General features: G+C 36.2%; 1 protein-coding gene across 1 annotated transcript in view; it reads right to left on the reverse strand.

The window, feature by feature from the left end:
- BRWD1 (bromodomain and WD repeat domain containing 1) overlaps positions 1-14,610 on the reverse strand; it is a 123,834-nt gene that overhangs the window by 44,190 nt on the left and 65,034 nt on the right. Inside the window, exons 21-25 of the mRNA XM_061421762.1 lie at positions 13,415-13,546; positions 9,434-9,528; positions 6,675-6,864; positions 4,577-4,702; positions 4,381-4,488 (exon numbers count right to left, since the gene is read on the reverse strand). Of these exons, the coding sequence (XP_061277746.1) occupies positions 4,381-4,488; positions 4,577-4,702; positions 6,675-6,864; positions 9,434-9,528; positions 13,415-13,546 (651 nt within the window). The remainder of the gene's footprint in view (positions 1-4,380; positions 4,489-4,576; positions 4,703-6,674; positions 6,865-9,433; positions 9,529-13,414; positions 13,547-14,610) is intronic.

A 14,610-nucleotide genomic window follows, 5' to 3' on the forward strand; every position in this document is an offset into this window, starting at 1 on the left:
AAGAATTACTAGAGCTAATCAAAGAATATAGTAAAGTTGCAGGATATAAAATCAACACACAGAAATCCCTTGCATTCCTATACACTAATAATGAGAAAACAAAAAGAGAAATTAAGGAAACAATTCCATTCACCATCGAACAAAAAGAATAAAATACTTAGGAATATATCTACCTAAAGAAACTAAAGACCTATATATAGAAAACTATAAAACACTGGTGAAAGAAATCAAAGAGGACACTAACAGACGGAGAAATATACCATGTTCATGGATCAGAAGAATCAATATAGTGAAAATGAGTATACTACCCAAAGCAATCTATAGATTCAATTCAATCCCTATCAAGCTACCAATGGTATTTTTCAGAGCTAGAACAAATAATTTCACAATTTGTATGGAAATACAAAAAACCATGAATAGCCAAAGCAATCTTGAGAAAGAAGAATGGAAATGGAGGAATCAACCTGCCTGACTTCAGGCTCTACTACAAAGCCACAGTCATCAAGACAGTATTTATTGGCACAAAGACAGAAATATAGATCAATGGAACAAAATAGAAAGCCCAGAGATAAACCCACACACCTATGGACACCTTATCTTTGACAAAGGAGGCAAGAATATGCAATGGAGAAAAGACAATCTCTTTAACAAGTGGTGCTGGGAAAACTGGTCAATCACTTGTAAAAGAATGAAACTAGAACACTTTCTAACACCATACACAAAAATAAACTCAAAATGGATTAAAGATCTAAATGTAAGACCAGAAACTATAAAACTCTTAGAGGAGAACATAGGCAAAACATGCTCCAACATTAATCACAGCAGGATCCTCTATGACCCACCTCCCAGAATATTGGAAATAAAAGCAAAAATAAACAAATGGGACCTAATTAAAATTAAAAGCTTCTGTACAACAAAGGAAACTATAAGCAAGGTGAAAAGACAACCTTCAGAATGGGAGAAAATAATAGCAAATGAAGCAACTGACAAACAACTAATCTCAAAAATATACAAGCAACTCCAGCAGCTCAATTCCAGAAAAATAACAGCCCAATCAAAAAATGGGCCAAAGAACTAAATAGACATTTCTCCAAAGAAGACATACAGATGGCTAACAAACACATGAAAAGATGCTCAACATCACTCATTATCAGAGAAATACAAATCAAAACCACTATGAGGTACCATTTCACACCAGTCAGAATGCCTGCGATCCAAAAGTCTACAAGCAATAAATGCTGGAGAGGGTGTGGAGAAAAGGAAACCCTCTTACACTGTTGGTGGGAATGCAAACTAGTACAGCCACTATGGAGAACAGTGTGGAGATTCCTTAAAAAACTGAAAATAGAACTGCCTTATGACCCAGCAATCCCACTGCTGGGCATACACACCGAGGAAACCAGAACTGAAAGAGAGACGTGTACCCCAATGTTCACCACAGCACTGTTTATAATAGTCAAGACATGGAAGCAACCTAGATGTCCATCAGCAGATGAATGGATAAGAAAGCTGTGGTACATATACACAATGGAGTATTACTCACTCATTAAAAAGAATATATTTGGATCAGTTCTAATGAGGTGGATGAAACTGGAGCCAAGTATACAGAGTGAAGTAAGCCAGAAAGAAAAACACCAACACAGTATACTAACGCATATATATGGAATTCAGAAAGATGGTAACGATAACCCTGTATGCGAGACAGCAAAAAAGACACAGATGTATAGAACAGTCTTTTGGACTCTGTGGGAGAGGGAGAGGGTGGGATGATTTGGGAGAATGGCATTGAAACATGTATAATATAAGAAACGAATCACCAGTCCAGGTTTGATACAGGATACAGGATGCTTGGGGCTGGTGCACTGGGATGACCCAGAGGGATGGTACGGGGAGGGAGGTGGGAGGGGGGTTCAGACTGGGAACACGTGTACACCTGTGGCAGATTCATGTTGATGTATGGCAAAACCAATACAATATTGTAAAGTAATTAGCCTCCAATTAAAATAAATAAATTAAAAAAAAAAGGATATACGGTTAAAATAAAACAATTCCTCAAGATGATAATTCTCCACATATTCCCAAATTAAGTCAGCTCACAATTCAGGATTTCAAACCAGACGAGGGATTTAATTTATCATTAATTATAGTCATTTTTTGCTGTATCTTCACATCTTTTTGAAGGTGTATTTAAACATTTTCTAATGTAAGCAATATGCTAATTTTAGGAAAAAACACAACAAAAGTATAAGGAAGAGGACACAAATCACCCATCAGCTCAGTATCTAAAGACAACCACTGTATACGATCGGAACTTCCTTCTCTTTCTACAGACACATTTTCATTTACATAATTTTGTATTATGCAAATCAAAATATACAAGCATTTGGCTTCCTATTCTTCAAAAATTTGATATTAAATTTCAACCTGATACACTGCCATAAATACTTGTTTATATGAAGACCTACTGTGTGTTGTGAGCTGCTCCAGGCAGTTGGGGTAAGTAAGACAGGCAAAAGGAGAGGTTCCTATTGTGAAAGAGCATCCTACTCATTAATGAGCCTTCTACCAATATCTGCTTCCTTAATGCTAACAGTATGAGATCATTCATCCACTTATTCACTACACAAAATGTTATAGTTATAATATGCCAAAGTGCTAAAAATACAGTTGATTCTCATTATCTGCAACATTCTTATCATTCTACAGGGCCACTTAAAACAGGCAATCAGTGAGTTCACAGTGAATACTGAACCACTGCTCCTGAAGGAAAAACAAGCTCAGGTTGATACAAGTCACAGCATTTCAGTCACCTGATTAATATAGTATCTTGTGTAATGTGAATCTCGGTGTTAAAAAACCTCCTTTAATACATGTGCTGAGTCATTAACACTGGACTCACGGCCAACAGCACTATGACTCATGTCTCAGTGAAGCTACTCTAACACAGACCTTCTACCTAAGGTACATCATCACTTTCTTGTGTTTAGTTACACAAGACAGTACTTGAGCACTATGTTTGGGGACCATTTTAAACAGCAAGTCAAAAAAAAAAAAAAAACCAGCAAGTCACCACAAAAAAGCACAACAACGTGAAAAAAATTTAATGTGGCAATGAATAAAATGAAAAGAACACTTATTTACAACATGAGAGCTCAAAAGAAGCTCATCTTGTTCACCTCAGCTAAGAAACATGTTAGGTGGGCAGATCAAATTTTTTGCCAAGCTATGCATGTCTGCAAATGACTAGAAAGCATCTTGAATACTGATTCTGGTGTTACAAATAGTATACAGTGAATAGGCAAGTTGCAAATAAAAATTCACGAAAAATGAGAATCAACTGTCCTCAGGTACATAGTAATAAGTAAAAGAGATATACATTTCAAGGTATCTTAAAGCCAACTGCACAGAAGCAGAGTTTTTTCACCTCTATAGTTAATGAAAGTATTAAAAAATATGAAGTATAAAAAATAAAAATTACCTATAATACTATTCTACATTTAATCACCACTGACATTTGTATTTATTATGGTTGACCCCATGTCTTTAAAATTTTTTTGTAACTAAAACTGTAATTTCACATCCCATTTTTCCTCTTACTGGTGAAAATGTAACGTTCATTTAAAAAATACTTTACAACTTTCAGTTACATGGTGGGCTCTACATAGTAGCCAAATATAGAAACATATTGTGATTTGGTTCCTTCAGTATTGTGGGATATTTGGATTTTTTTTACTAATTTTTGGCTTTTATAAACAATGATACGGAATTACCTTGCTCATAAATTTGTATGCACTTTTGGTTGTTTCCTAAATTACCAAAAGTAAAATCACTGATTTTAAAGGTGTAAATATTTTCAGTTTTAATTCTAATTACCAAGATGCCTTCTAGGGAGCCTGGACTTGTTTCTTGCACCTTTATCACCAAGTTGAATAACTATTAATAAACCAAAACCTTTGCTGCTACTTGTTAGAACATGGTATTTTTCTTTAAATGTTAAAAATACATATACAAAGTACAGGGAAGCTAAAGTTTTTCCTGTACTTTATTATGCATGTCACTGAAACTTTTTTACCAGTTTTTTTGTTTGCTTTTTGGAGACTTGCACTTCTTTTGAAAATCTGTCCTGGGTACAAGCATTTTAATATTAATGGTAATATAGTCAAGATGCCTTCCAGCATTGGTGGACAATTGTCCACCAATAAGCATGTCTTCTGACTAGACCTTAATGCTTAGCAGGTTAACAGCAAAAATGTTTTTAAGGTGGAAATTAATGGAAAGATAGTAATATGGTATGCCTCCAGAGTGTTTCTTAAATGGATTTACAAATAACTACATATATATGTGCTAAATGTTTAAGACTTCATAATGCCATCATCTTACCCTAAGATCCATTTTTCTCCATGGCTCCTTGTTAGGGTTCAGTTCATAAATGTTATTTCTTCTGACAGCCTCAATATAAGCTTCATGACCCTGTCGAAAATATATTACCTACAAAAGGGAAACACACATTTAAAAATAAAAACCTAAGAGTAATTTAATGATCCATATCCATATTTTCAAACTCTGTAACTCTCACCTCATCACCCATTTGAGGAACAAAAGGAGATTTTCGAAGTGTGGTGTCAGTTATCCAAACTGGAGGATGAAATTCATATAAATGTTCCACGTCTGCAAGCTCTGCCTGAGTCATCCTCCGCAAATTCTGCCAAGGGGAAGAGCACAAAGTTTAATAGGATAGAAAGTGGCGGCACGCACTGTTTAATTGAAAACAAAAGACTTTGGCTGTTTTATAAGCATGTCACCTAATGATTAGTTCCTAACAGCACATATATTTGGTTCATACATACACAAGAACATTATCAGTTGTATAAGCATTGTAGATCTACCAAGCACTTTCTCCTGAATCTCTAACAGATTCTTCACAGCACTCACATTACATCCTATGAAATGGGGCTAATTTCCAACTAAACCCTCTTCAACAACCCTCTTCAACACACTAAGCCTGCTTTGCCAAGACTCCCCAGTGAATTCTACCACAGACTAATTATCTCAGGCAGTCTCCTGTGGATTTGAGGTTTTGAGACCGGTAATTTTACATATGATTTCACTTACATGTGCAATTTAAAAGATGACACAAATGCACTTTCATAAAACAGAAACAGATTCACAGGCGTATAACAGACTTGTGGCTGTCAAGGGGAAGGGAGGTGGTAGAGGAATGCGTTGGGAGTCTGGGGTTGGTAGAGGCAAACTATTATATATAGGATGGATAAACAACAGGTCTACTGTAGAGCACAGAGGACTATATTCAATATTCTGTGATAAACCATAATGGAAGAAAAGTTTTTTAAAAAAGAGACTGGTAATTTTAAAACAGAACCACAAATTCTGATACTCTTCCTTTCCTCTTTAGCAGGTGGAGCCCAAGTCTCCTCCACTGCAGTGTGGGCTCCAACTCCTTTTAACAAAGAGAAAAAAGCATAAGTAACAATGGGCAACTTCTAAGCCTAGGTCATAAAAGGTTTAGCCCTTGTTTAATTTTTGTTCCACTTGCTCTGGGGACAATCTGCTACCAAGTTAAGAAGACACTCAAGCAGCCCTATGGAGAGATCCATGTGGTGAGGAACTGAAGCCACCAGCCAGCCAATCCATGAACAAGCTTCAAAGATCCACCTCTAGTCAAGCTTCACCACACTGTGACCCACGCCAATACGATGACTGCAACCTCATAAGTCAAAAATCAGCTAATCAGTTTCTAAATTCCTGATTCATTAAAACATGAAATAATACATGTTTGTTGTTTCTAAGATAAGTTCCAAGATGATCTGTTATACAGCAAAAGATAACTAATACAAAGACATAGCATCTTTAAATATTCAACAGGAGCACATGTACTATACATGTAACGAGGTATAGGGATGTTACAATTAGGAGAAAAGTACTAAGACAGAACATGTCAAATGAAAATGGGAAACATGACAATAGCAGACAAAACAAGAAGGCCCTTAAAATGCCTTTAAGTATATTTCTGGTGTTGAAATTGACAGGAGAAAATAAGAGTTATGGTGGGGTTCTAAGCAAAATAGATCTTTCCCTCTGAAGTTATAGATTCAAAAAGGTGTTAAGTGCCAAGTTCAATTCAGAGCAGATTAGATAGTTTTTATAATAAAGAAATGTTTCCAAAAGTAAGTTTGTATTTTACATTTGACTCCTGATGATACATTATCAATCAAAAAAATAATAATGAAGGCTCCAAATTCCCAAACATACCCAATTTCTAAATATGGACAGAAACTATGAAAGTGTGAAAGTGAAAGTGAAGTCGCTCAGTCGTGTCCTACTCTTTGCGACCCCATGGACTGTAGCCTACCAGGCTTCTCCCTCCATGGGATTCTCCAGGCAAGAATACTGGAGTGGGTTGTCATTTCCTGGTGCTATATTGGCTTTTTTTTTTCTGCACTGGGTTTTGAACCTAGGTCTTTCTGCCTCCAAAGTCTGTACTTTTAGCTGCTATACTTTGCAGCAGCCTATATATGTTTTGCATGTGTGCATGCTAAATCACTTCAGTTGTGTCTGACTTTGCAACTCTGTGGAATGTAGCCTGGTGGGAGTCAGAACTCCACCATAAATGAAAATGTAGATAGATGTTATTTTTAAGGGTATACTTTTCGTACCTCTTTTTTAGGCTTATTTTCTTTCTTTCTCTTTCGTCTCCTTTTTGGAGGAGATAAATTCTCAGCAGACATTTCATCCTCTGAACTGCTGCAAAATCGAGTAATTCGTCGACGAGATGATGTTCGTAAAGGAGGCTGCAGGTGGATGCCTGCGTCAGCTGTCCAATCAGAATACCTAGAGGAAGAGTCACTGGAAAAGGAAAAGTTGTAAGTTGTATGGAACCAGAATCTAAGCCTGAATAGCAAATTAATCCACCTTAAGAGAGACAGAGACAACAAGGAGGAAAGAAAAGATCCTAGGAAGATTCAACTACCCTCACCATCAACAAATACTGACATGACCAAAGATCATGAGAAGAGAAAAATCTTCACTGACACTGGAAATTAGAAAAGGATGTAAGCCTGAGTAAATGTTTTTAAGTATAATTTAGATGAGACCTCAAGAAAGACAACATCAAGAGCCAACTAATAATTTCCCCTTCCAAAAATGAAGTGTAGTTATGAAAACAGTAGAGACCAGAAGAGCAGCACTTCCCCTAAACTGCAGGAAGCTCAGAAATGGACTAGAAATGTTAACTGGAATGACAGATCCGTCAGTGAGTATACTGAGAAGCACAAGGAAAGCAGAGCCACATCAAACAGAAAGCTATAAGTGGGCACGGCTTCTTGCCAAGAATGGGATTCTCCCTGATATGAGGAAAGATCCCACAGAGGGACTAGTCTCGGCCTACTCTGGAGCAAAAGCAGTCAAATAGGAAACTCAATCTAGAAAACTAGCCCCTGCCACTGCCAGCTTTAGCAAACACAGAAGAGGATAAAGACCCTCTAACTGGGGCCATCATTACCCAACCACATACCTCCCAGGCTCCATAAAACCCATATCCAAAAGCTATTTACTATAAATGTTATTTCTGCATTATCTTTTACGCTATAAAAAGAGCTGTTTTAAAAATCTTAAGAGCATGTGCTTTGTATAATAAAATTCACAATAAGCTGAATTCAAACATAATGAATACAGAGACAGAAAGGCAAGGGTGGTAGTTGCCAGGGTAGGTGGGGTGGAGTGATGAATTGCTGTTCAGTGGGTATATGTCTCAGTACTGCAAGATGAAACGAGCTCTGGAGACTGGGTGCACAACACTGTGAATGTACTTAACACTACTGAACTCTACAGTTAAAAACAATTACGACGATCAATTTCATGTTCTGTATATTTCCAATCAAAATTAAATAAAAAAGACTGAGCACCAAAGAATTGATGCCTTCGAACTGTGGTGCTAGAGAAGACTCTTTTGAGAGTCCCTTGGACAGCAAAGAGATCAAACCAGTCCAATCCTAAAGGAAATCAACCCTGAATACTGACTGGAAGGACTGATTCCAATACGTTGGCCACCTGATGTGAAGAGCCGACTCACTGGAGAAGACCCTGATGCTGGGAAAGATTGAAGGCAGCAGGAGAAGAGGGTGACAGAGGATGAGATGGTTGGATGGTATCACTGACTAGATGGACATGAGTTTGATAAACCTCCAGGATGTCCATCACCATCGAAGGACAGGGAAGCCTGGGGTGCTGCAGTCCATGTGGTCACAAAAAGTTGGACACGACTGAGTGACTACAACAAACAAAACTAAACAAGTATTCTAGAAATCACTCCAGCTCCTAAGCATAATGGAATAAAAAGAAGACAAGAAAAGAAGCCAGGGGTATGATATAATAGTCTGTAAAGCAAAGTATCAATGGAAATTAAAATACTGAGTCATATTTAGGAGAGGTAATTTTCTAGACATGGTGACAGAAATAATTACGAAGAGAGAATGACGTCTAGGTTTCTGGTCTGAGCATCTGCCAAGAAAGTTGACATTTATCAAGATGAGGAGCAGATACTAACACCTTAAGTCCCATGAATTTGGATACCAAAACTAAACAAAAGCTAGTATGTATGATAAAATAACGTTTATATTTTAAGACAGGACAAGGAAAATTCAACATAAAATTATCTCGGTGTGACCATTTGGGCCTCCCTCCCTAATGAGCAGTGGGCATCAGCATTATATGTTAGCCAGAGCCACTCAAAGACAGGAGTGCCTGCTCAATAGTAAAGATCATTTTTTCTCCTTTCTTCTGACATTAGCAATTTGACTTCTTAAAAGAATAACCTGCTTTCCCAGCTCTGGAGGGGGTCACAGTACTTAGTGCTCACTTTGTACAAGTTGACCTAGACTATGTATCCTTGGTGAAACTTAAAGAAATAGCAGTATGTCATCCTGATGTACCATCTTTTTATCTTGAAAATGCACGTGATTGTGCCTTCAGCTTCCAACAGGCCCAACAGTTCTCAGAGCTTCCTGCGAATCTGCCTCCTGGTTTTAATTGTTAGTTTGGCTTGATTGATTAAAATTCCCTTTTTCTTCTTGATTAATTAACTGAATTTCCATCAACATATGCAATAACTAATAAAAAATTTAACAGTGATTTTACCATTTAGACTTTGGATATTCCTCTTTATGAATGTAGCCCAAGGCTAAATTGATATTCTGAGTACACATATTTACACTTTGGCTCACATGTTTTATAGTTAAATAAAATACCCAAAATATTTTCTATAGAAACAACTGTTAATCTAGGTTTTTTTCTCCTTTTAAATGTATTAAAAACCTGACAGATGGAAGCTCTTAGATCTTGAATGTCACTCAAGTATGATTCCATTCAAGGTTATGACTAAAACGCTTCAAAGTTTAAAACAAGCAAAAACAGGTACCTCGAACTTTCACTGTCACTTTCACTCCTTCTATCACTTTTCCATTCTTCTTCTTCAGAAGAACAAGAACCTTCACTTTGATCACAAGAAGTCTCCTGATTTGTGGAAGGGAGAAAAATAAAAATCTTAATCTCCTATTTTAAACAACACAAGTCAAGAGAAACCACACAGTCCTTCTAACCAGGTAACAAAATATAATTAGGTAAACTTAAAACAAAAAGCAAGTGTCTTTACTACATCCCTTTTCTTATCAAAGAATTAGGCAAGAGAAAATATCTGTGAGACTTAATGCTACTACTATTAGCAAATAAAAACCTGATATAAGAGACCATTCTCTGAGCAATGTTAATAAGAAGACAATGTAAACATTCTCAGTGTTTCAGACTCAAGCCAGTGTTAAGACGTGGGCAGTAGCATCTCGTGCACTTTCAGTTCTCTAATGACATATGATGTTGAGCACCTTTTAGAATGCTTCTGTGCTACCTGTATATCTTCTTTAACAAAGTGCCTGTTAGATCTTTTGTCGATTCTTAAATTCAATTATCTTTTTACTGAATTTTAACAATGCAAGTCCTTTATCAGATATGAGTTTTACAAACATCTCCCAGTCTGTGGCTTGTCTTTTCATTCTCCTAACGGTATTTTTCAGGCTTTTCTATTGTCAGGTTTTTCTTTCATGGATCACGGCCCTGGAATTGTATCTAAAATTCATCACACCCAAGGTCATCTAGATTTTTATTACATGTTATCTTTTAGAAATTTTGTAAGTTTGTATTACATTTACATTAAGTTTATGATAATTTGGAGTTAATTTTTGTGAAACTGTGTCTAGATTTTTTTCTTTTTCTTTTCCATGTGGCTATCCAGTTGTTCCATACCACTTGTTGAAAAGACTATGCTTTGTCCATTGAGTGGTCTTTGCTCCTCTGTCAAATGCTAATTGAGTCTATTTGTACTGGTCTATTTCTGGGTTTCTTATTTTGTTCCACTGATCTATTTGTCTATTCTTTCACCAGTACCATGCTGTCTTAAAAACTGTAGGTTATTTATACTAAGTCTTAAAGTCAGGTAGTAGCTATCAGTTCTGTCCTTTTGTTGCTCTTCAGTATTCTGTTAGTTATTCTAGGTGGGTTTTTTTTTCCCTCCAAACAAACTTCAGAATCTCTTCGCCAATATCCACAAAATTAACTTGCTGGGACTTTAACTGGGGCTGTGTTCATCTATAGATGAAGCTGGGAAGAAATAATATCTTAACAAAGATGTGGAACACAGGAACTTTCATTCATTGGTGATCAGAATATAAAATGTAATTCAACCACTATGGGTAACAGATTGGCAATTTCTTACAGAGCTAAAAAGAAACTGACCACAGAGGAAAATTAAACTCACATTACTAAAAAGGGGTCAATGTGAAAAGGCCACATACTTTTTGATCCAACTATATAACATTTTAGAAAAGTCAAAACTATGGAAATGGTAAAAAGATCAATGGTGCCCATGGCTCAAGAAGACAGAGAAAGTGATGATTAAGTACAGCAGAGCAGGATTTAAGCCAATGGAACTATTCTGTATCTTATGGTAGATACCAAACATTATGCATCTGTCACACCCCATACAGCACAGTGATCCCTAATGTAAACTATAGAATTTAGTTAATGATAATGTATAAAACTGGTTCATCAGTTGTAGCAAGTGTACTATACTAAATCAAGATGTCATTAATAGGAAAGAGAAACCATATATGGGGACTACGTGATTTTTTTTAAACCTGAAACTACTCTAACATATAAAGTCTTTAAAGGAAGAGAGGGGAACAACTGACTAATTTCCACAACCCTAATACCTGCAGTCTACTTTAACTGCTGGTCTTTGCTACTAAGCAGGTATTTTTTTGTTTTGTTTTCAGCTGCACTGGGTCTTCGTTGCAGCAGCTGCAAGCGGGCTTTCTCTAGTTGTGGCGAGCAGAGGCTACTCTCCAGTCGCAGCGCACAGGCTTATCATTGTGGTGGCTTCTCTTGTTGCAGACCACGGGCTCTAGGCACTCACGCTTCAACAGTTATAGATCATAGGCTTAGCTGCCCCAAAGCATGTGGGATCTTAGTTCCCCGACCAGGGATCAAACCCATGTCCCTTGCACCAGGTAAGCATATTCTTAATCAATGGACCACCAGGGAAGTCCCCTGAAGCAGGTATTTTTAAACTGAGACACAACCTTTTCCTATAACAGCCATTAAGTGCATCATAACAGATATTGAAAATGTCAAGGAGAAACAAAACTAAAAGAAAATATCTACTTTGTTCACTTCATTTGAAAATGCAAAGTAAACATATTCAAAAAAAAAAATGCTTCTCAAAATGGGAGCCCAACGCCATTCAAGGAGTACAGATTCCTAGGCCTGCCAATCTAGATCAACTGAACAGAAGTCTGCTTTTATGTTCAAAACAGACTTCTAAAAAAATAACAGTAATAATAAGCTATTAAAATATACTACCTGGAAACCACACATTCTGTGAAAAAATTTTACATGTTTTATCTCAGTTAACTCTCAAAACACTTCTGTAAACAAAGGCAGGGTTAAGACAAAGCTAACAAAACTTAAGTTTCAGAGGCTTTCAATTTATCTTGTCTATCAAGGCCTTGTGTCTACTTGTAACTCCTGAGTTCTTTTTCTAAAAGATGTCCCTAAGTTTAACAAGATTCAAACCCCCAAAATCCTGGATCTATCCTGCCTGTGAGTTTTATACTGTCAAGTCACTACCTGCCCACTAACTAAATAACAACTGTGGAAAAAGATGTGAAGAAAACTGGAAACTGCATACATCACTGACTGGGACTATAAAATGCAGCCACTTTGGAAAACAGTCTGGCAATTCCTCAAAAGGTTAACTACAAAGTTACTGTATGACCCAGCAAATTGACTACTAGATATAAACCAAAATGGAAATTTATATCCTAACAAAACCCTGTACATAAATGTTGATAAGCAGCAATATTCGCCAGTCAAAAAGTAGAAGCAGAACTTCCCTGGTGATCTAGTGTTTAAGTATCTGCAGGGGATACCAGTTCAATCCCTGGTGCAGGAAGATTTCACATGCCATGGGGCAACTAAGCCATGCACCTACAGCCTGTGCTCCACAACAAGAGAAGCCAGCACAACAAGAATCCCACACACCACAACGAAGAGTAGTCCCTGCTCTCCCCAACGAGAGAAAGCCTGTGCACAGCAGCAAAGAACCAGTACAGCCAAAACTTAAATTTTTTTTTTTTGAAGTAGAAATAATACAAATGCCCACTAGCTGATGAGTGAGTAAACAAACTGCAGTCTATTCCTATAACAGAATATAGGGCAATGAAAAAGAATGAAGTACTAATCCTGCCCTGGAAGCAATGGAATCAGCCCTGAAAGCATTAAGTGAAAAAAGCCAATCACAAGATCATACTGCATGTGTTTATTAAATGAAATGTCCAGAATACAAAAATTAACAGGAATAGAAAGATTAGTGGCTGCCAGGGGCAGCCATCCATGGAAGTACTTGCAAATGGGTATACGGTTTCTTCTTAGGTGATTAAAATATTTTGAAATTAAACAGTGGCGGTGACAGCACAATTTTGTTAATATTCTAAAACCACTGGACATTGTACATGGTATGGTACAAAGGTGTTCAAAATTGTTAGAGAAATTCGAAATGTGAAATTTCATCTTAATCTCTAGAGAATACTATTGTTGTTAGTTTAGTCGCTAAGTCATGTCAGACTTTTTGCGGCCCCATGAACTGTAGCCATTTCCCAGACAAGAATACTGCACTCCAGGGGATCTACCTGAACCAGGGATCAAACCCACAAGAAATAATAATAATGATGATAAAAATAAAAAGTAGAATACTGTATTTTTACATAATTTCAAGGTAGATTCAAAGTAAAGAATTAAGACAAATTATTATTCAAGATAATTTTGTATGTTTTAAAGTTATGAAACTCACATGTCTTATGGAGCTTGAAGATTCATTTCCAGAAGACAACTCAAGCCGTCCAAGATTTCTTCTACCATAATTTGGATATTTACGCCTACATGTCCTCTGTCTAGACTGTGACATAAAAGTCACCGAATCAGACTGAAATACAAATGTGCAGATGAGAATAAACACTTAAATAAGTACAACCTTCAATAAAATATTAATCATTCTATCAAGTCCCTAAAAGATTTAAGGCAAAAATAATAATAGTAAGTTCAAAAAATAAAATATTCTTGAATGGGTATTTTTGCCACATATTGTTAATCAAAATTGGTTGTTTTTTGCTTTTTTGTTTTTAACTTGTAAGATATTTAGACGACATGGCTAAATTTAATAAGCACATTAGATCAGCATCTTCCAAACTGCATCATATTAATGCATTTACCATAATAACTACAATCCAAAAAAGAAATTACTTTAAAATATTTATCTTAGAAGTGAAAGTATATATTCCTATATTATGATGCAGTAACCAATCTTAAGAAATATATCACTGTGTGAATGCACGGAGAGAAATATCTGAAATGATCCTTAAATAACAATACAACCTATTTTCAGGTTTTAACTTTTTCGATGATTTGTTGTCAGTACTTTTCAGTTGTGCTTGAATTTTTTTAAATACTTTTTAATTAACAAAATAATTAAATAATATTTTTAAATCAGCCAAGTAAAACAGCTAGACTGAAAGGGCAGCAGCTGGGAGTGAAGTGGGGAGGAGCATGCTATTCCTTAAACACCAAAGTCACATATGTGAAAGCACTCCATAAAGTATATATTCCAAGAACTGATACACAATCAATTTTCATGTTAGTGTCATCTGTTTATAACCATGAGGGTGTTTTATCAATATATCCTGGCTGATTTTAAAACAACTGCTTTCCTTAATCTGCCAGTACATTTTTTTTTGTTAAAGGAACAATTCCTACTAATGAATTTCATGCCTAAGAATACGTAAATCAGATGGACCAAAAAACTACCACTGAGAACAAGAAAATCTGTCAAAATACAATTTTTAAAAAAAGTTTGAGGGCACTATATACCTAGCAAGTCTATGAAGATTTACAAGACTAATACACACAAAAAAGTTATCAGCAATGTAAAAGAACCCTAGATTTTCACTCTGGAAGAGGAAGCTGAAAGATTTAGCAGATAAGCAAAAAACT

The sequence above is a fragment of the Bos javanicus genome, chromosome 1, assembly GCF_032452875.1.
Source record: "Bos javanicus breed banteng chromosome 1, ARS-OSU_banteng_1.0, whole genome shotgun sequence".
Lineage (NCBI taxonomy): Eukaryota > Metazoa > Chordata > Mammalia > Artiodactyla > Bovidae > Bos > Bos javanicus.